This window comes from Ctenopharyngodon idella, chromosome 15 (genome assembly GCF_019924925.1).
Source record: "Ctenopharyngodon idella isolate HZGC_01 chromosome 15, HZGC01, whole genome shotgun sequence".
NCBI lineage: Eukaryota > Metazoa > Chordata > Actinopteri > Cypriniformes > Xenocyprididae > Ctenopharyngodon > Ctenopharyngodon idella.
In genome coordinates this window covers 34,354,957-34,377,381 of record NC_067234.1, presented here as the reverse complement: position 1 = coordinate 34,377,381, position 22,425 = coordinate 34,354,957, and the positions used below count along the sequence as shown (strand labels likewise).

General features: G+C 36.6%; 4 protein-coding genes across 14 annotated transcripts in view; all 4 read left to right on the top strand.

Annotated features, from left to right (window-relative positions):
- Nucleotides 1-22,425, top strand: part of LOC127495732 (gastrula zinc finger protein XlCGF7.1-like) — a 100,168-nt gene that overhangs the window by 2,803 nt on the left and 74,940 nt on the right. The window contains exon 4 of one of the 7 annotated variants that reach the window (XM_051862930.1): nucleotides 238-1,686. The exons of the other annotated variants lie outside the window; for them this stretch is intronic. Coding sequence (XP_051718890.1) covers nucleotides 238-1,088 — 851 coding nt within the window. The 3' untranslated portion in view covers nucleotides 1,089-1,686. Of the gene's footprint in view, nucleotides 1-237; nucleotides 1,687-22,425 lie in introns of those variants that run through there. 7 annotated transcript variants of the gene reach the window in all.
- Nucleotides 1-22,425, top strand: part of LOC127495745 (gastrula zinc finger protein XlCGF7.1-like) — a 28,547-nt gene that overhangs the window by 2,801 nt on the left and 3,321 nt on the right. Inside the window, exons 3-4 of one of the 3 annotated variants that reach the window (XM_051862973.1) lie at nucleotides 12,931-13,179; nucleotides 13,448-14,770. The exons of 1 other annotated variant lie outside the window; for it this stretch is intronic. In XM_051862973.1, the coding sequence (XP_051718933.1) occupies nucleotides 13,095-13,179; nucleotides 13,448-14,469 (1,107 nt within the window). In that variant the 5' untranslated portion in view covers nucleotides 12,931-13,094 and the 3' untranslated portion in view covers nucleotides 14,470-14,770. Of the gene's footprint in view, nucleotides 1-12,930; nucleotides 13,180-13,447; nucleotides 14,771-22,425 lie in introns of those variants that run through there. One more of the 3 variants, XM_051862976.1, reaches the window with a different exon arrangement.
- Nucleotides 6,586-9,065, top strand: LOC127495740 (gastrula zinc finger protein XlCGF8.2DB-like). Its single transcript, XM_051862965.1, has 2 exons — nucleotides 6,586-7,457; nucleotides 7,774-9,065. The coding sequence occupies exon 2, from the start codon at nucleotides 7,779-7,781 to the stop codon at nucleotides 8,952-8,954; it is 1,176 nt and encodes a 391-aa protein (XP_051718925.1). The 5' UTR covers nucleotides 6,586-7,457; nucleotides 7,774-7,778; the 3' UTR covers nucleotides 8,955-9,065.
- The window catches only part of LOC127495722 (zinc finger protein 420-like), a 137,129-nt gene continuing 125,922 nt past the window's right edge, over nucleotides 11,219-22,425 (top strand). The window contains exon 1 of one of the 3 annotated variants that reach the window (XM_051862840.1): nucleotides 11,219-11,365. The gene's annotated coding sequence lies outside the window, so the exon portion shown is untranslated. Of the gene's footprint in view, nucleotides 11,366-13,130; nucleotides 13,180-21,017; nucleotides 21,225-22,425 lie in introns of those variants that run through there. The other 2 variants (XM_051862844.1, XM_051862827.1) reach the window with 2 other exon arrangements.

Genomic DNA, 22,425 nt, shown 5'->3' with positions numbered 1-22,425 from the left:
TTAGGTAACAAAGCTTCAATTTAACAGATTGGATGATAAATGATACAGAAAATGCATCTAAATGGTCATAATCTTGAACAGCTTTTGTTATCCACATTTTAAATGGATTAACAAGAAAGTGACAGAACTAAACTTTGGCACATCAAAGATCTGATACTTGATACTCTGTTGCTTTCTTCTGTTAAATCAGAGTTCACTTTAACTTATTTTAACCTACAATTTTTTTTTTTATTTTAGACTGGATGGAAGTGAAAAAGCAAAAGCATGTATTGAATGAAGCAAAGGAGAAACTGCAGAGCACCGAAGCTAATAAGCTGCACATCTGCCATCAGTGTGGAAAGAGTTTCACACAAAAAGGAAACTTTAATGTACACATGAGAATTCACACTGGAGAGAAACCGTTTACATGCACTCAGTGTGGAAAGAGTTTCACACAAAAAAAAAACCTTATTGTACACATGAGAGTTCACACTGGAGAAAAACCGTATACATGCACTCAGTGTGGAAAGAGTTTTAGAAGAAAAGGAAACATTAAAACACACATGAGAATTCACACTGGAGAGAAACCGTATACATGCACTCTATGTGGAAAGAGTTTCACATATTTAACTGGTCTCAATTATCATCTGCTCCGTCACTCTGGAGAAAAGCCATTTAACTGTGATCAGTGTGGTAAAGGTTTTATCTGGTCACAAAATCTAAAACAACACCTGAAAATTCATTCAGGCGAGAGGCCTTATGTGTGTTCTTTCTGTGGAAACAGTTTTTCACGGAGGAATGAATTTAAAGTGCATCAGAAAATACATAATGAAGTGAAAGATCATGTGTGTTGTGACTGTGGGAAGAGCTTTATTAGAGCTGAGAATCTGAAACGGCACCAGAGAACTCATACTGGAGAAAAACCTTACAAGTGCTCATATTGTGACAAGAGTTTTGCACAGTCTGGAAACCTGAAATTACATGAGCGACTTCATACTGGAGAGAAGCCGTACCACTGTACTCAGTGTGGGAAGAGTTTTAAATGTTCATCAAACCTTCTCGTTCACATGAAAAAAAGTTGCAAGCAAAAACAAAAAAAAAAAACGTAAGATTTGAATTTTTACCCTTTAACAACTCTTACAGTGTAAATAAATATGTATTTAAGTAGGCCTGACATCTGACGAACCCGAATGTAATTGTATGATTTACATTTTAAAACAACGTTTTTTTGTTGATCGTTTTTTAATGAGATGATTTGTCCAACGCTTGCATATCTTGGAACAAAGTGCTCATAAAGTTTAATGGCGAACTCATGTTTCCTTGTTTACATGTTAATAAAATACGTGGGCCTATATTCTTATCTTATAGTTTTTAAAGGTTCCTATTTTATAGTATGCGGGTTAACATGTATGACTGTCTGTGACTGTGACATCAGGTATTAAAAATCCAATTATTTATCTATCTAATCTGCACATGCACGGGATGAAAATAGTTTCGAATATTAACACTCACTGTATAGTCATATAGCTGCATAACTATAAGCTGTAAATCTGAGCAATATGGACTTGAAAAATAAATAAAAGTAATATAAACATTTATTGCTTAAATATGCACTTGAGCACAAATAATATTTGCTATAGATTGTTTTACTGTTTTAGACTGTTAGACTGTTTTAGTACATGCAAATAAATGCAAAGCTGAATTTTTTGCAAGTTTTCATTCTCATTGTATGGCCATTGATTATTATTTTATTTGTCACCACAGTTTTGCTTTAAAATGTAAAATCACACACACTTTCTGGTTTATCCGATGTCTTAATGAAATACGGTGAATTATCATCATATGTGTAAAATCCTGAGTTTGTGCTTATCCACTGATCCTAATGGTAATATGAAGAAGCCTAAAAGAATGATGTAAATATAGTTTACTATCGGCCTATAGAAATTATCTCTCCTTTTCAATGCCAGTAATGTCATGCAGTCTTGCTCACTTAAAGCGGCACTGACTTATCTGCTGGATAAATTAGTAACTCCAATCTAGATAAATCTAGTGCATCAGCCCTAAAGCTGCTCAATATTAAAGTTTATAGAATGTGGCTTTTTGTAAAGCTGCTTTGAAACAATGTGTATTGAGCATTATACATATAAATCTGACTTCTTTTCACTTGACTTCACCAGACATGAAGCACGTGTATTACGCGGCGCTCTGCCTGAAGAACCCAGAGATGCCGTTACTAAGCGATTGTTTGTACTGTAACTTAATCTAACTTGATTCGTCTTAAGTTCATCAAAACATTATCCAATTGATCGTAACTGAAATCGCCATGGTTTGCACTTAATATTTCTGTAGCATCGCCAAACATTCATAAAGTCGTACATAAAGGAATGCACATGCTCATTCCTAAGCGTCTACGCTAAAAAGCTTTGCTGTATTATTATTATTATAGTGTTTTGAAATCGGCCATCACTAGATATTGTTAAAAAGTCATTGTTTTTTTTGGCGCACAAAAAATATTCTCGTTGCTTTATAATTTTAAGGTAGAACCACTGTACTCACATAAACTGATTTAAATATGTTTTTACCTTTATGGATCTTGAGAGAGGAAGTATCATTGCTGTCTATGCAGGCCTCACTGAGCCATCGGATTTAATCAAAAATATCTTAATTTGTGTTCCGAAGATGAACGAAGGTCTTAGGGGTGGAGAACGACATGAGGGCGAGTAATAAATGACATTATTTTGAGATTATTTTAATCTCTGTTTATTTTTCCTGTGCCTCATTCTCAATTTGTCCTTTTCACTCATGCATTAGCCCATGGCCAAGGAAAGAGTCATGAACAATGAAGCCAATCCCTGTTCACAAAACTTCTCCAAATTTTACTTCTGTACATGGTGTTAGGAAATTAGTCCCGAGGTGTGCCTCATCCCTGTCCTCTTAATTAGCAATTGAATGAACAATCACTCAGTGCTGAGGGAGATTAAAAAGTCTCGTCTTTATTTAGCTGGGTCTGAGATTATATAGAAAGTATACAAGGGGTGTAGTTTGGATTTAACCAATGAGAGAGAGAGTACATCATATCAGCTCATGGTATAGGAATGTGATACATATAGAAAAACAAGTCTAAATATGGTCAACTTCCGGCCAAGTACCCATGCCTTCCTGGGGATCCAAGAAGTCCCCCTTCCATACTTGCAATACAAAAGGCAGGGACCATTCCCTCTCTCCCCATTAGGTCCAGGAGCCTCATACCTTACATGGAAATTGTTCCGGTACATAAAGAGAAACAGATGTTATAGTATAGAATACAGCTTCAACAGAGGACAAAAGACCTTCTGTCTACATTCCTTCAATGCTGAAACCAGCACTTTAAACAAAGAATCTTTCACATGGCTTTTATACATGTTTCAGGGGTGGTGGAGCAACTGTCCAATGAGAATATACATCATATCAGATCATGATATAGGAATGTGGTACATATAGAAAAACAAGTCTAAATATGGTCAACTTCTGGCTGAAGGCACCATTCTTCATGGAGCAGCCTTATGCTCTCTCTCTTAAAGAATCAGGGACCCTTTCTTGGCTGCTTTTCAAGAAACACATATACATAGAGTACGTTAAAAACAGATGTGTGATGAGTATAGATGTGTATAGATGTGTGTGAGTATAGAACCCAAGAGGCGAAACTCTGATACTTTTTGGGTAACAGCCACAAGGTGGCACTTCGGTAACGCGGCAGCCATGTTGGGGTGAAAATGCCAACTGGACAATATAATCCATCACATCTTACGCACCCAAAATCAGTGAATCTCACAGCCAAATCAGAAATGCAATAGAAAATTTCTCAAATTCAGTAAATTTTATGACACCTACAGTAAATGTTGTATTGTCTATGTTTTATGTGCTCAGTTGTGGAATCCAACCATTACACATCTGGAGGTAACGTAGTTAGCCTACTTTATTGAGTATTTCCATTTTATGCATATTTATTATTAATAGTAAGTTAATAATTAATAAAGTTAAGATCATCATGTTTGTAGCGTGATCCAGGGGATTAAAACGCACATAGGCAGAGTAATATAGTAATAGTAAATTACTCCACTAGATCTAAAATACGTTTTAATCCCCTGGATCACGCTACAAACATAATGATCTTATAAAACATGATGCATTGCTGTGTCTGTTATCCCCTAATTGCCACTTTTGGACACAGTGGCTGTTTTTTTGTTTACATAGTCTTGCTTTAACGGACATTAATATAAGACAACTTCGCAAAAACAGTTTACTGTCAAGCTGTTGTATTCTGGTATAGCCTAAAGCCTATATTTATTGTCCAACATTCCCAATTTTTCTGATGCATGTCCTTAATTTAATTTCATATGTTGGTATTAATTCAGTGTTTATAATGCTAATACTTGAACTTCAAAGAATTTTAACCCAAACTGACTGGGCACAGGTTTTGTGAAAAAAGTGGAAGACTTAAACACAAAGTCTGTAAAATAAACTGTTAAAATGATTTGATGATCACTAGCGATAGTATTTTATTCTGTGTTGTCATCATTCAGGTTGGATTTTAGCTTTAATGCACGTTTTTTTTTTTTAACAAAGCAGCTAATATTGCCATAGAAACTAGTGGACTGCCGAGTCGCTTTCACCCCAAAATGGCGGAAACGCAGGGCTGCTGTTGGGCGCCAGTGTTGCAATGGAACGTTCTATTGAGTGTCGCTTCTTGTTAGTGTATATTCTTTGGCGGAACAAAAGCGAGCGTTTCTGTATTTGTGGGTGTTTTCAAACTGGTGGGTGTTTAAATATCATGCAATGAAAATGATCCCCTTCACCCGACCCCACCCATAAACCCTACCCACACCCTAACGTGGGCATATCAGGTAACGCTCTCAAAAACGCCCCCCTGATTATGTCCTGCAGAGACCTGTACTTGGACGAGGCGAGCGCTGAAACTTTCAACAGTTGAAGCTGAAAGCGATGCTGTTAACGATCGTGAATGAAGGACAAATGTGTAATATTTTCTCCGGATGCCGTATATTTCCAGTCTGCAGGTGAGAGATGTTCTCAGATTACAGAGTTTAACATTAACCTGCTCCAGAATACAAGCGCTCATATTATGACAAATGTGTGTCTGCACTGACTGAAATCAAACGAGCGAGTTCATCATTTTCTCACAATTGTGAGTTATAAAGTCAGAATTCTGATATAAACTCGCAATTGCGTGATATAAAGTCACAATTCTTGCCTTTTTTTCTCGCAATTCTGACATATTTCAGAATTCTGACTTTATAACTCGCAATTGTGAGAAAAAAAAAAGTCAGAATTGTGAGGGAAAAAGTCGCAATTACTGTTTTTATTTTTTATTTAATGGTGGAAACGGGCTTCCATTTCTGACAAAATGTCAGTTGTGCATTCTTTTTATTTATAGACTAAATATTTAATGAATTTTAATTATTTTTCTAATTCGGTTTGAATGAATGATCCAGTGACTAACTTGTAGTTTTTGAACGAATGAATTGTTTTTAAAACGATTGATTCGTATAGCACAAAACAACAACAACAACAACAAACTATACTAAACTGATACTTAGCAAATTAATAGTCTAACAAAATAACAGAGCCATAACATTTAATTGAGCAGCTGAAAAGCTTCTTTATCTCGTTCAACAGTCGCTGTTTTCACCTAATTTATTATGGTGATGTCTGAGATCTTCTGTAAATTGGCTCATCAAGCTCGTCATTAGTGTCAGAGAAACTATAGGATCATCACTTTATGTGATAATCTCATATTGGTGTGTGTTTTTAATGTTTTACCTCTCAGGTTAAAGTACATGACTAAAAATACTATTAAAGGCTACAGAAACCATACCTGCAAACTCTCTTTTTCTGACACTGAAACAGGTCATTCACATGATTAGTGCAGATCTGAGTTTTTATTTGAATATATATCTAAAGGGAAATGTCTGTCTTCATAAAAGTTTCGAGGGCATCTTCTTTTTGTCTTTCCTCAGTATGATGCCTGATAAATTAGTGTTTATAAGTGCAGCTCTGCTTGTGTTCAGGAGTAACCACTGTATTTCTGCTTTTCCATAAGCGCCACCTTCTGTCAGAGAGTGAATTTGTTGATTCACCAATAAATACTGGGAATATTCACATCATCCTACAAGAGAAGGACAAACTCCAGGTGGAGCAGCTGAAATCTGTGTGACTGTTAAAGATGGAGTTTATTAAAGAGGAGATTGAAGACATGAGTGATCCAGAACCATCCAGAATAAAAGATGAAGATACTGAGGAACAAATAGGTTGGTGTCCATTCTTGATTCTTCATTGTTGACAGTTTAAACAGTTTAACAGATTGGATGATAAATGAGACAAAGTGCATCTAAATGATCATAATCTTGGCTAGCTTTTGTAATCCACATTTTAAATGGATTAACAAGAAAGTGACAAAACTAACCTTTGGTACATCAAAGATCTGAGACCTGATACTCTGTTGTAGTGATGTGTCGTTCATGAAGTATTTGTTCATTTTAAATGAATCTTTAATATGACTCTGGAACAACGAGTTGTCTCAGACAGTGATTCGTTCATTTTGTCGTGACCGCACATGCGCAACATCCCATAGGTTTTGTACAGGAAGCAGAAATGATTAGTTCACCCCTCGAGTCTTTCGGGTTAGAGTCATTTGTTCATCAAGTCCCAGCCCCATAGACAAGGCTATGTACCAGAAATATAAATGATTAGTTCACCTCTCAAGTCTTCGAGTTCGAGTCGTTCGTTCATCACGTCACAGCCTCGTAGGCTGAATGCAGAAACAGAAAAGTTTAGTTCATCTCTCGAGTCTTCAGGTCTGAGTCCTTCGTTCTTTTTTCACGTGACAGCCGTATTGGATACAGAAATTAGTTATTTCATAACCTTCCTTAAAAACAAGTGTGTGGTTAGTTTTTTTTATTTTATTTTTTTTTAGCTAGTATAATAATTGATTTTCCTATGAAGACTGGGCATATTGGTCTAATATTTGTATTAAGAAGATTAGTCAGAAGGGACATAGTGGCATAACAAATGTTTCTTGCACATATCTTTTGATAATTCTTCAATATAATACAACATACACTCAATAGCAATACGAATGTAATGTATTTGTTGCGAGACACTGAGCCCGGAAGCAGGCACGTGACAAAAGGACTCAGACCTGAAGACTCAAAAGATGAACTAATCATTTAAGTTTCTGCATTCAGCCTATGGGGCTGTGACGAGACAAACGAACGACTCGAACCCGTCCCGAAAACTCAAGAGGCGAACTAATCATTTCTGTTTCCGGTACTGCATTGTATATGGGGCTGTCATGGCCCAGTTCAGACACTGACGATGGAACTAATGGCTCGAGCCCGAAGACACGAGAGCTATCTAATCTTTCTGGAGAACAGACATGATAAATGTGAGGTGACAAAAGGAAGAACGACTCGGATCTGGAGGTGAGGTGAACTAACAGACTGCATAGCCTGAAGACCCTGCCAAGCAATTAATTATTCATTTCTTACTCATAATTTGGCCTTCATGGCTGTATTAGCATATAGTTTATTTTTTATTCCAAATGGGATCAACGTTTTTATTATATTCTGCTGAAATGAACAAAATGACTTGAAAAAAGATTGATTAATTTTGCTGAACGAGATTCAAAGATAGGAGTCAGTAAAACGATCTGAACTTCCCGCTACTACTCTGTTGCTTTCTTCTTTTAATTCAGAGTTCACTTGAACGTATTTTAACCACATGATATTTTTTATATAGATTGGATGGAAATGAAACCACAAAAACACGAACTGAATGAAGCAGAGGAGGAAAAGCAGAGCATCAAAACTCAAAAAACAAAAGCTAATAAGCTGCACACCTGCTCTCAGTGTGGAAAGAGTTTCAGTCAAAAAAGACACCTAAAGACACACATAAGAGTTCATACTGGAGATAAACAGTATACATGCACTCAGTGTGAAAATAGTTACAAACAAAAAGGGAGCCTTAAGAGACATATGAGAATTCATACTGGAGAGAAACCTTATACATGCACTCAGTGTGGAAAAAGTTTCAAAAGAAAAGAAGAGCTTAATGCACACATGAGAATTCATACTGAAGAGAAACCTTATACATGCAATCAGTGTGAAAAGAGTTTCAGAAGAAAAGAAGAGCTTAATGCACACATGAGAATTCATACTGGAGAGAAAACGTATACATGCACTCTATGTGAAAATAGTTACAAACAAAAAGGGAGCCTTAAGAGACATATGAGAATTCATACTGGAGAGAAACCTTATACATGCACTCAGTGTGGAAAAAGTTTCAAAAGAAAAGAAGAGCTTAATGCACACATGAGAATTCATACTGGAGAGAAACCGTATACATGCACTCAGTGTGGAAAAAGTTTCAGAAGAAAAGAAGAGCTTAAAGCACACATGAGAGTTCACACCGGAGAGAAACCATTTAACTGTGATCAGTGTGGTAGACATTTTATTTCATCATCAAGTCTAAAACAACACCTGAATGTTCATTCAGATGAGAGGCCTTATGTGTGTTCTCTCTGTGGAAAGAGTTTTTCATGGCTGAGGAGTTTTAAACTGCACCAGAAAATACATAATGAAGTGAGAGATCATGTGTGTTGTGACTGCGGGAAGAGCTTTATTAGAGCTGACAATCTGAAAGAGCACCAAAGAATTCATACTGGAGAAAAACCTTACAAGTGCTCATATTGTGACAAGAGTTTCGCTGTGTCTGGAACTCTGAAATCACATGAGCAACTTCATACTGGAGAGAAGCCGTACAACTGTACTCAGTGTGAGAAGAGTTTCACATGTTCATCAAGCCTTCTCGCTCACATGAAAAAAAGTTGCAAGCGAGCAAAACTAAAAAAAGAAGTTTTACCCTTTAACAAATTTTACAGTGTATATAAATATGTATTTAGGCCTAAGACCCGAATGTAATCATGATTTACATGTTAAAGCACAACCGTTTTTTGTTGATCGTTTTTTAATGAGATGTTTTGTCCAATGCTTGCATTTCTTGGAACAAAGTGCTAATAAACTCACGTTACCTTGTTTACCTGTTAATAAAATACGTGGGCCTATATTCTTATCTTATAGTTTTTAAAGGTTCCTATTTTATAGTAAGCAGGTTAACATGTGACTGTCTGTGACTGTGACATCAGGTATTAAAAATCCAATTATTTATCTATCCACCATTTCTATACTGCCTCACTTTACTGTTTGTTCCCTGTTAAACATGGACAGAAATGGCATTTAAAAAAAATGAAAAATGCCCCCAGAATTCAAGATATCATGGAAAAAATATTTAATATTAATATTTATCTGATGTAGGAACAATACAAGCATCATACAATCAAGCAACATAAATAATCAAAAGTGCTGTTTTCCCGAATATCGGCATGGTTGCAAATGTGACAGTATGCATCATCTTCATAAACAAGTTATTAATGGGTAACTTTAAATGACTAGTAGCAGCCATAGAAATTATTGCATGTGGGCGGCAGGACAAGGCCCAGCCGTGAGAGCGGGGCGAGGCCGGTGGTGCGAGCGTCACCTGCGCGTCGCAACGGCCTCGTATCTCGCGGAGGATCTCGGAAGGTTAAAGGGAGGAACAACGACAGTGAAGGACGAGAGGACCAGGCCTGGACTTTCCGTTATGTTTTGTTTATGCGTGTACGCAGTCACCAATGTAATGAGGTAAGTTGTTCAGGGAAGAAGGTGGCGGGAACCGGTTAATGTTTCAAAAAACTTTAATTATAAAATAAACACAATGAAAGTAAAGCAGCAGCCCCTCATGGATGACTGCCGCACACACATAAAGTAAGTGCTAATACTACTGGGTCAACTGCTGACGAAAAAGATGTGTCTTATAGCAGTTTTTTGAAAATGGCTAAAGACTCAGCTGTTCGGATTGAGATGTTATCGAGTTCAAAGTGTTATTTCCGAGTTTTGATGTCTTCTGGCAAGTGAGAGAGCACTACTGAAGGGCTGTTTAACACCTCTAAACTTTGACTAGGTTAGGCATGTTGCATATACGCTGCTTAATCTAATTAGTTAGCCTTACTTCAAAAAGCAGGCAAATTGATTGCCTTGGAAAAAAATAAATAAAAACACGTTTTTTTTTTTTTGTTTCAGCAACTAATTCATTTTAATTCAAATGGTTAGTTCAAACAAAAATGAAAATTCTGTCATTAATTACTCACCCTCATGTCGTTCCAAATCCGTAAGACTTTCATTCATCTTCAGAACACAAATGAAGATCTTTTTAATAAAATCTGAGAGATTTGTGTCCCTTCACTGACAGCCTGCGCAACTACCACTTTCAAGCCTCACAAGTGTGTCCTAACCAGATGCGACGCGATGCTGCGACAAGCGATAACAGGTATCTTTTCCATGTTAATCTGAGTTTTTGTCCTAACCAGCCGCGACGGCGACACGCGAATATTCTATTTTAGAAACGGTTTCTATTTCTCCGCGACGAAACACAAAATATGGCAATGATAATATCAGGTACTGTTTATGTGCTTTATTTAATGTTAAAAGCGTCTAACGTGAGTTTGAATATCATTCTGTGTTCCCAGCTTTTTAGCTGTAATGAAAACAACACTGGCTAATTCACCTCAGATCTTGAAAATAAATAAATGGGCACAAAAACGTTCAAACTGTCAACTCAATGCGAACAAACAAGTGTATTCTATGACAAAGATTGGTTCAGTCACTCCGTATGTACTTTAAATAATGTTTAAATTGTGTAACATTTATGAATTTTACTATGTACTTGCCCATTTCATTGTGTCTGCTGTGATCTTGCCGTGAAAGCCCGCCCACACTCTCTTCTGATTGGCTGTGGTTTTTGATTGATTTTATCGCTTCTCATTGTCGCATCGCGTCTAGTGTGGACAGTCAAATTGCTCGTCGCTGGAATCGCATCGCGTCTGGTTAGGACATGGTGTCAGAAAGGTAGGACAGACATTATTAAAGCAATCCAGGTGACTTCAGTGGTTTAACCTCAATTTTATGAAGAAGCACAAACCCTTTGTGTGCACAAAAAAACAATTACGTTTTTATTCACAAAATATACTGTTTTCACTAGAGCGGCATGATGAGGGTAATAAGTTAACGACAGAATTTAAATTTTTGGGTGAACTAACCTTACACTGGTATAATTTGCGGCCCCTTTAAGAAACATGACACCGCGCGCACTGAGGATGCGCAGAAGAGAGACGCGAGAGACGAGGCGAGCGCTGAAACTTTCAACAGTTGAAGCTGAAAGCGACGCTGTTAACAATCGTGAATGAAAGCCAGACGCGGATTATTTTCTCCGGATGCCGTATATTTCCAGTCTGCTGGTGAGAGATGTTTCTCAGATTACAGAGTTTAACATTAACCAGCTCCAGAGTACAAGCGCTCATATTGTGACAAATGTGTGTCTGCACTGACTGAAATCACAGGAGCGAGTTCATACTGGAGTGAAGCCGTACTAATGGAGAGAGTTTTAGACATTCAAGCTCTTTAGTGAATCGTATGAAGAAGCATTGACCAAACTGTCTATCCATTCTGTATCATGTAACCGATGTGATAATTAACAAATTAATAGTCTAACAAAATAACAGAGCCATAACATTTTGAGCTTCTGTCAGAGTAAATTTGTACTTTCATTCAGCCTGTTTGTCGTTTTTATTCATATAACAACATTACATATAATAATTTATGTGTTGTTTATCAATTTAGCCTAGGCCCACCCAGATTGACAGCTTGTCCACCCTGTCGGATCACGGGAAATACATATATTTTTTAATAATACTATTTTCTAACATTTAACAATTCTTAAAATCTGCGTTCAGATTGCAGGCAAATGTGGCCCAAATCAGTTTTTTTTTTCCCGCTCACATGTGACAGATTTCTTTTTCTTATGACAGTGAATGAATGGCACAAACCACATGAAATCTGATCTTTTCAATTCCGATTTGGGCCACTTCCATATGTGGTCCTAAATCAATCTGACCTCTGAACAGTCAAATTGGGATTCATTTGACTTTTACGCCACTCTAGAGCAACATTAGTCACATTTCTGTGCTCTTGTGAGTCACTTCAAAGATTTTACAACCCGAAGTTATAAAAGGTAGTCAGTGGAAGGACAGTGATGCGCCAGAACATATACAAGCAAAGACCAAACTCTACATATAAGCAAAACACGAGGGCTCGTAGCATAAATGTTTAAAAACTTGCTCTCTTTTTTTTTTGCATCCTCGTCTGTTTTTATTGCCTGCACATAAATTTACTGGCTTCCACATAGGGCTGTGCGATATGGACAAAAAAACCCAAAAAAACTATCTAATCAATTTCGATTTTAATCACGATTTTGAGACAAACTTTACATTCATAAATGCATTCAGTGTGAATTTAAATCCTATGACTATAAATAATTAGAAAGGTCTAAGCATTTATTATAAAATATTATATTACTATGATAAAAATCTGTGACAATAATTTCTATATTTTTGTCAGGAGGTTTGCAAAATATCTAAATCTAAAATATCAAATAACACCTATAGCTGTTTTATACGCTACTAATATGTAACCATCAAATGCTTTATATTTGAACTAAATTAAAGACGGTTTCACAGACAAGGCTTAAGCTAGTCCCAGACTAAAATGCATGTTTGAGCTGTTTTAACTGAAAGCAACTTCCACTAACACATCTTAAACTATGTCGGTGTCATTGTTTTGTCTCAAGATGCACACCAGTAATGTTTTTTCCAAGGCACGTTTATAAAAAGCACCTAAATGCCCTAATTGAACTAAGGCGTAAATCCTGGCTTAATCTAAACCCTGTCTGTGAAACCAGGCCCATATGTGTTTGCTGTTAAAGTAATCTATTATAAATTCAGTAACTTATCTTTGATTTTTCCAGATGTGGTCCTGTGGGCGTCAGTATCACACAGTGATCACAGTTCACACCTGCAGTGAAGCTCCTCCCACAACAATTCACCAATAAATACTGGGAATATTCACATCATCCTACAAGAGAAGGACAAACTCCAGGTGTAGCAGCTGAAATCTGTGAGACTGTTAAAGATGGAGTTTATTAAAGAGGAGATTGAAGACACGAGTGATCCAGAACCATCCAGAATAAAACATGAAGATATTGAGGAACAAATAGGTTGGTGTCCATTCTTGATTCTTCGTTGTTAACATTTAGGTAACAAAGTTCAGTTTAACAGATTGGATGATAAACGTTACAGAAAATACATCTAAATGGCCATAATGTAGAGTAGCTTTTGTCATCCACATTTTAAATGGATTAACAAGAAAGTGGCAGAACTAAACTGTAGCACATCAAAGATCTGGTATTTGATACTCGGTTGCTTTCTTCATTTAAATCAGAGTTCACTTGAACTTATTTTAACCACATAGTATTTTCATTTTAGACTGGATGGAGATGAAACCGCAAAAACATGAACTGAATGAAGCAGAGGAGGAAAAGCAGAGCATCAAAACTCAAAGAACAAAAGCTAATAAGCTGCACACCTGCTCTCAGTGTGGAAAGAGTTTCACACAAAAAGGGAACCTTAAGACACACATAGGAGTTCACACTGGAGAGAGACCGTTTACATGCACTCAGTGTGGAAAAAGTTTCAGAAGAAAAGGAGTCCTTAATGCACACATAAGAGTTCATACTGGAGAGAAACCGTATACATGCACTCAGTGTGGAAAGAGTTTCAGTCAAAAAGACAACCTTAATGTACACATAAGAGTTCACACTGGAGAGAAGCCATTTAACTGTGATCAGTGTGGTAAAGATTTTATTTCGTCATCAAATCTAAAACAACACCTGAAAGTTCATTCAGGTGAGAGGCCTTATGTGTGTTCTTTCTGTGGAAAGAGTTTTTCACGGATGGATGATTTTAAAATGCATCAGAAAATACATAATGAAGTGAGAGATCATGTGTGTTGTGACTGTGGGAAGAGCTTTATCAGAGCTGAGCATCTGAAACAGCACCAAAGAATTCATACTGGAGAAAAACCTTACAAGTGCTCATCTTGTGACAAGAGTTACACTCAGTCTGCACACCTGAAAATACATGAGCGAGTTCATACTGGAGAGAAGCCACACCACTGTACTCAGTGTGAGAAGAGTTTCACATATTTAATTGATCTCAAGAATCATCTGCTCCGTCACTCTGGAGAAAAACCATTTAACTGTGATCAGTGTGGTAAAGATTTTATTTCATCATCACATCTAAAAAAACACGTGAAAGTTCATTCAGGTGAAAAGCCTTATGTGTGTTCTCTCTGTGGAAAGAGTTTTTTATGGCTAAAAAGTTTTAAACAGCACCAGAAAATACATAATGAAGTGAGCGATCATGTGTGTTGTGACTGTGGGAAGAGCTTCATTAGAGCTTATCAACTAAAACAGCACCAAATAATTCATACTGGAGAAAAACTATAGGCAAAGTTTCACTTTTGTGATTGGGGGCACATACCAGCACCTACCTTTATGATTATTAAATAATAATAATAGTAAATGAATTAAAGAATTAAATGATTTAAAAGCCATTTAAGGGGACAATATGTAAGAATGGTGAAAGAAGTTCTAGGTCTAATTGTAGTTATGAAGTAAAGAATTTAGTCTTTTTAAAAATATATTATTTTAAAATGTGCATTCACTCTTATTCGTATGTCTAAAATGTCAAAAATGCAAACGGTTCTTGTCTTGTCACATTCATTTATGAATAACATGAATAAAAAATGGCGAAATTTCATAAAAAGTTGAGTAGTTTATTACTTTTGGGTGCTTAATGCTGCGTTCACACCGAACGCGAATCGCGCGTCAAATTCGCGTCAGACGCGTCTAGTTGGACGCTTGAACATTTTTAGTTTACTCGCTTCATTCGCACGTGAAATTGACTTCACAACAGACGCGAATTCGCGTCATGAGAGGGGCTCTCCCGCTCCTTTATGTGTCCCAGACTCTTCCACTTCTTTCTGCACACTTCTTCTTAATAAACACAACTCATCAGCGGGAAAATAGTTGTAAATTACAGCGAATAAGATCAATTTGCCAGCTTTAGCTAGCTTGTAGTCTCAATATGTATATATATATATATAGCTCAAATTGAGTAAAGACCGTTTTTTATAACTTACCAGATTGTCCTGATTGTGAGGATATATTTTAAAAATATATTATTTTAAAATGTGCATTCACTCTTATTCGTATGTCTAAAATGTCAAAAATGCGTTCGGTATGAACGCAGCATAACATTTCTATCGTAGAACAGCTGTCTAATATGAACTCTCGTTGTGTTGTGATAGTGACAGTAGAGTGTGTTTACACTTGTAGTTTGGTTCACTCGGTTCGTTTGGTCCAGAAATTTGCCACTATTTGGGTGTGAGCAAAAACAATTTTTTTTTGTGTGTGTCCCTTTAAATGCAAATGAGCTGCTGCTCCAGAAAAGGGCGGAGCTTTAACAGCTTGTGCTTTGGTCACTCAACAACAACAAAGCTGGAGAATCTCACACAGCCAAAATGAGGATTGTGAGTAACGGTGTTCAGCCTTACATTGTTCAAACCGGAGTCGACACTGATGGAGAGACTCAGGAAGAAGTTACAACTTTTAGAATGAAACTGGACGTTTCTGAATGGTTAGTGGATAAATTTATGTAGTTGCTGTGGAGTTGATTCAACTCATCCACTAGCATGTGCCGTCATGTTAATCTTTTGTGCAAATCCAGTGTTGAATTGACCCTCGTTTGTGAAGCAGTCCACCGTAAAATGACGGCAACAACACTCTACTACAACAACTCTTCCTCTTCTCTAAAGCAGCCCAACATGGCCTCACCCCCTTTGTTGTGTGTTCTTGGGGGCGTGGTTTATATAAATTTTAGGGTTTGTGATCTCACCAACCTGGGAAGAAGCTCGTTGTAGTCCCTACCAGCCATTTGTTTTAGTAAAAGAAAATAAAGAAAGATAAAGATAAAAAGAAAGAAAGAAAATTTTCTGTAAAAGAAATTGAACTTTGAGCGTCGTAACTTTGCAGATGTTGTTTATGCTCAAACAGCAACATTACACACTAACTAAAGTTGAACAAAACAAAAAAATGGCTGACCGCACACTGAATCCAAAAAAGACTGAAGTCTAGAAAAATACAAAATTTATTTTATCAATTGCATGGTGCAATAAAGTGCAAAGTGCAAGTGAGTTAAAAACAGAGGAGCATGAGCAGACGTTTCAGCAGATTGCTATCCTCAGTGCTGTCGTCAAGATGTCGTCTTTTGCTGAGATCAACCTAATTACGGATTCCAAAGCAACAACCTTTACCTACAATCCTGCAGATTCTGAAGATATCCTTTTTCCTAGAGCTGAAATCAGTGTCCTTCACTCAGAAACAATTCAAAATTTTATGAATCATTACAAGCACCTCCTGGAGAAAGAGATCCGCTATACTTTGCATGGTTCAACTCTTAGTGAATACTGGAGAGCAAGTCGAATTCCCAGAGGTCTGAGAATCCAAAAGGCACCCACGATTGGTGGAGGAGATCCTGAGTTCTGCAAGAAATGGTGTGAAATCATGAGTAAAAAGTCTAAAAAGACTAAAATATTGTATTGTGAAAAGCGCTATTCAAACAAATGTGAATTAAATTGAATTGTAAATTAAAAAGTGGACCTGGACTTTCTGGCACAGAGCGTCCAATGGTACATGGTCTATTACACACCACATATAACACACTGGCTCATTTTGTGCAGAGCAATTTTTAACACTACTTAAGCTTTTATAAACATGCCCTAGAAAAAAACATTACTGGTGTGCAACTTGAGACAAAACAATGGGACATATTTTAAGATATACCAGTAGAAGTTGCTTTCAGTTAAAAAAGCTCCAATATGCACTTCAGTCTAGGATTACCTTAAAGGGTTAGTTCACCCAAAAATGAAATTTCTGTCATTAATTACTCACCCTCATGTCGTTCCACACCGTAAGACCTTCGTTCATCTTCGGAACACAAATTAAGATATTTTTGATGAAATCCAAAGGTATCTGATCCACACGTAGGCAGCAACGTCATTGCACCTTTTGACATTCAGAAGGGTTGTTAAAAACATGGTTAAAATATTTAACGTGACTATAGTGGTTTAACCTTAATGTTATGAAGAGACCAGAATACTTTTTGTGTGCAAAAACAAAACAAAAGTAACGACTTTATTCAACAATTTGAAACGTTGTCATATGTAGTGAACTCAGTGCAGGCTTCCTTGTTTACGTCCAAATGCCAGCTCGGTATTGGCCGAAGCTAAACACGTGAGCAGCACGACGCATGCATATGATGCTGACGCAGGATCCGGCCAATAATAGTGCTTTCATGCTAGAAAGTTGCCATATATAGACTTGTTATTCTCTGTATTGAGTTTGATGTAATGTATATTTCTTATTGAATGAAATCATTTTACCACCACTAATAATCTACCTAAATATAGGTAGATTATTAGTGGTGGTAAAATGATTTCATTCAATAAGAAAACTCAGGAAAACAATAAAACCTTGATGAAAGCTCAAACGTTCTCCCTCGGCTGAGTAATTGTTCCTTCAACAATCAATTAAAGGACTGAGAATGAGGCACACTGGGAAATAATCTAACACACAATAAAGAAATATAAATTACAAACCCGAATCCAAAAAAGTTGGGACGCTGTACAAATTGTGAATAAAAAAGGAATGCAATGATGTGAAAGTTTCAAATTTCAATATTTTATTCAGAATACAACATAGATGACATATCAAATGTTTAAACTGAGAAAATGTATAATTTTAAGGAAAAATAAGTTGATTTTAAATTTCATGGGATCAACACATCTCAAAAAAGTTGGGACAAGGCCATGTTTACCACTGTGTGGCATCCCCTCTTCTTTTTATAACAGTCTGCAAACGTCTGGGGACTGAGGAGACAAGTTGCTCAAGTTTAGGAATAGGAATGTTGTCCCATTCTTGTCTAATACAGGCTTCTAGTTGCTCAACTGTCTTAGGTCTTCTTTGTCGCATCTTCCTCTTTATGATGCGCCAAATGTTTTCTATGGGTGAAAGATCTGGACTGCAGGCTGGCCATTTCAGTACCCGGATCCTTCTTCTACGCAGCCATGATGTTGTAATTGATGCAGTATGTGGTCTGGCATTGTCATGTTGGAAAATGCAAGGTCTTCCCTGAAAGAGACGACGTCTGGATGGGAGCATATGTTGTTCTAGAACTTGGATGTACCTTTCAGCATTGATGGTGCCTTTCCAGATGTGTAAGCAGCCCATGCCACACACACTCATGCAACCCCATACCATCAGAGATGCAGGCTTCTGAACTGAGCGCTGATAACAACTTGGGTTGTCCTTGTCCTCTTTAGTCCGGATGACATGGCGTCCCAGTTTTCCAAAAAGAACTTCAAATTTTGATTCGTCTGACCACAGAACAGTTTTCCACTTTGCCACAGTCCATTTTAAATGAGGCTTGGCCCAGAGAAAACACCTGCGCTTCTGGATCATGTTTAGATATGGCTTCTTTTTTGACCTATAGAGTTTTAGCTGGCAACGGCGAATGGCACGGTGGATTGTGTTTACCGACAATGTTTTCTGGAAGCATTCCTGAGCCCATGTTGTGATTTCCATTACAGTATCATTCCTGTATGTGATGCAGTGCCGTCTAAGGGCCTGAAGATCAAGGGCATCCAGTATGGTTTTCCGGCCTTGACCCTTACGCACAGAGATTGTTCCAGATTCTCTGAATCTTTGGATGATATTATGCACTGTAGATGATGATAACTTCAAACTCTGCGCAATTTTTCTCTGAGAAACTCCTTTCTGATATTGCTCCACTGTTTTTCGCCGCAGGCATTGGGGGAATTGGTGATCCTCTGCCCATCTTGACTTCTGAGAGACACTGCCACTCTGAGAGGCTCTTTTTATACCCAATCATGTTGCCAATTGACCTAATAAGTTGCAAATTGGTCCTCCAGCTGTTCCTTATATGTAAATGTAACTTTTCCGGCCTCTTATTGCTACCTGTCCCAACTTTTTTGGAATGTGTAGCTCTCATGAAATCCAAAATGAGCCAATATTTGGCATGACATTTCAAAATGTCTCACTTTCAACATTTGATATGTTATCTATATTCTATTGTGAATAAAATATTCCCTTTTTATTCACAATTTGTACAGTGCCCCAACTTTTTTGGAATCGGGTTTGTATTTGTTGAAACCTGAAAGCCACAGAGAGAACACTTTTTTATTATTTTCATTTAACAACACACAATATAATACAATATTTATAAGTAAATATACATTTTCTCTTTAATTATTAAAATGCATTACATCAGCATCAAAGGCATAAATGGCAGCCATAATAGTCAATTCTTGATATCAACAACTGAATTTGAATGGCAGCCTATGGTGACATTTCACTAGTGAAAATACAATTACAGATATCAAGAATTATAGTTTTTACTAGTGGAAATGTAATTCTTGATATCAAAAATTGAATCGTTGATATCAAGAATTCATATCCTGAGAATTAATAAAAGTCAAAACGGCTTGCCATAGCCAAACAACATTTAATTCAAATGTTGATTTAATCTTTAATATTTGGTCACTTCTTCACGATAAAATGCTACAGCCACTGTAATTTCTTGAACAAGAATATGTGAACATCGAAACATGCAAACTTCTCACATGGAGGGGTTTTACATTCTATCAAAAAAGAAAAATATTTTTTCACTAATAAACTAAACAAAGTATCTTTCAAATTAACACATTTTATGCTTTCAAACATTTAATAGGTCTTTTATATGGGTTTTTATGAATAGTTTTCTAAATGTGTACGTTAATTAACAGTTATATGTATGTGATTGTTGTTATATTTGTAAATTCACATTGAGAGATGTTAAAGTACATAAATTTAATTTTTTTGTCATTGTATCGTTTAATTTATTTTGTTTTTGAACATGTTAATTAGAAATTTACCATAAGAACAGAGGCTATTGGTCTGATATGTGATCACTCACTTGACGTGATGTGACTGGTGGATGCCGTACCATCTGCCTTTTTCATTGTTTCAGTTAAAATTGTGTCCTTGTTTGTATTTTAATGAGCTTTGTACACCTGTAATTTTTTAGCCCTGATAAAGGCCTGAAACGCATTGGCAAAATGAGAGCATTATCTTTTCAGCTCCATTTTCTGACTATTTCTCTCCATTTTGCAGTGTTGCTGGTATTGTCCCAAAGTTTTGTTTGCTTTTCTTCCACACCACTCACTTTGTTGATCTTGTGAAGCTGCACCAGAAGAACTAGACAACATTTTTTTTTTTTCATTTATTTTGGGACTGACAACTTTGGAAAAGTATTGGCATATATATCAATGTTAAGATCCTGCAAGATGTAACCATAAAGACATTATATTTTTATGAATTTACTCTGCTAAAGAAAATTATAGCTTTGTTATAAATTCATTTTCTTTGCAAATTTTATATCCACAACACAAATGCAAGTTCACCAAACAACAAACCATTTTTGAAATAATTTATAAAAAATCTCAAATCTATCATCTTCAGTAAATAAGAAAGCAAGTAGAACAAATTAAATTTGCAATGCCTTTAATTTGCATAATCTAACTGATGTAATACCCACCTGTTTTCTGTTTCTCTTTCCTTTCTTTTTTCCCTCATTAGCAAATTTTTATTTTTTCTCTGCATTTTGTTGACAATGGGTGCACTGTTGTTCAATTTTGTGTTTTATAAATATGTAAACTGTATTTTTTGCATCAATAATAAAAAAATCTAACAAGTCAAACACACCTGAAGCATTGAATGAAAGTGTTTCTTAAAAAAAAAACGATATCTCTAAATATCGCTTTGACTAGTCTAAATACTATTTAAGACACATACGCAGAAGTAAATAGAGACATTTCTAATTCAGTTTCGACTAGTTTCAGTTTCGATGTTTTAAATATCTGAACTGTGCTCCTAATCGAATCTGCTGTTGTGTGGCGTGAGACTGAATTTACTCAGCTCCAGAGCCCCTCCTCTACGCGTCTTGTTGATAATGCTAGTGGTCACTGCTTGCCAGCAGCTGTAGTCTGCTGCCTTTTTTTGTCAAGAAGAGAAAAGCTACTTCAGGAACTATAAAATAACATCTGGATGCATTTATGTGTGGTAAAAGCTCTCCAGCATGTCAGGTATGTAGCGCTGTGATTTTAATTAAATCATTTTGCAAAACGGACCAACTGGAGTGTTTATTCAGTTATGACAGAAAACTGCTCATCTGATTTTATTTATTATACATTTTGAAAAGAAAAAAGTAAAGAACAATGTAAATATACACAAAAAACGTGAAATATATATAATGTATAATGACATATCAGTATCCAAAGAGGCAATCAACTCATAGTTCTTTAGGGGCTTTCGCACCGGAGGAACCTTTTCATAGTTTCTAGAAATATTGACTGAAGTATCCGGATTTCGCCGTGTTCGCACCGCAGGATCTAGGAACAACTTTTGGGAGAACTAAATTAGTTCCCACTTCAGAGGGACCCAGCACTATAGGAACTACCAGTAACTTAAGTGAATGTTGATTGGCCAAACGCACGCGAAAAACCGGCACCCGCCATTTTTTAAAAAAAAGCCACTTCTATGCACTTTAGCGTGTCCGTAAAAGGGTTAGTTTACTCAAAAATGAAAATTGTGTCATTAATTACTCACCCTCATGTCGTTCCACACCTGTAAGACCTTCGTTCATCTTCGGAACACAAATTAAGATATTTTTGATAAAATCCGATGGCTCAGTGAGGCCTGCATCGCCAGCAAGATAATTAACACTTTCAATGCCCAGAAAGCTACTAAAACATATTTAAAACAGTTCATGTGACTACAGTGGTTCAACCTTAATATTATAAAGCAGCTAGAATACTTTTTGTGTGCCAAAAATAACAAATAAGCGACTTTATTCAACAATATCTAGTGATGGCCGATTTCAAAACACTGCTTCATGAAGCTTCGAAGCTTAACGAATCATTAGTTTCGAATCAGTGGTTCGGAGCGCGTATCAAACTGCAAGAGTCACGTGAACTATTGAAGTTTCAAAACATTTACGACGTAACGAAGCCTCGTTTACTGAAATTACGGGATTTTGGTGCTCCGAACCACTGATTCGAAACAAATGATTCGTAAAGCTTCGAAGCTTCATGAAGCAGTGTTTGGAAATCGCCCATCACTAGATATTGTGGAATAAAGTCGCTGTTTTGTTATTTTTGGCGCGCAAAAAGTATTCTTGTCGTTTTATAATATTAAAGTGGGGGGGTTTTAGGTGTGTTTTATCAGGGTTGGAGCTAAACTTTGCAGGTAGGTAGAGCTCCAGGAACAGGGTTGGGCACCCCTGAT

Coding starts and splice junctions, on each gene's coding strand:
- LOC127495740 (XM_051862965.1), top strand. CDS start 7,779: ATGGAAATGAAACCACAAAAACACGAACTGAATGAAGCAGAGGAGGAA.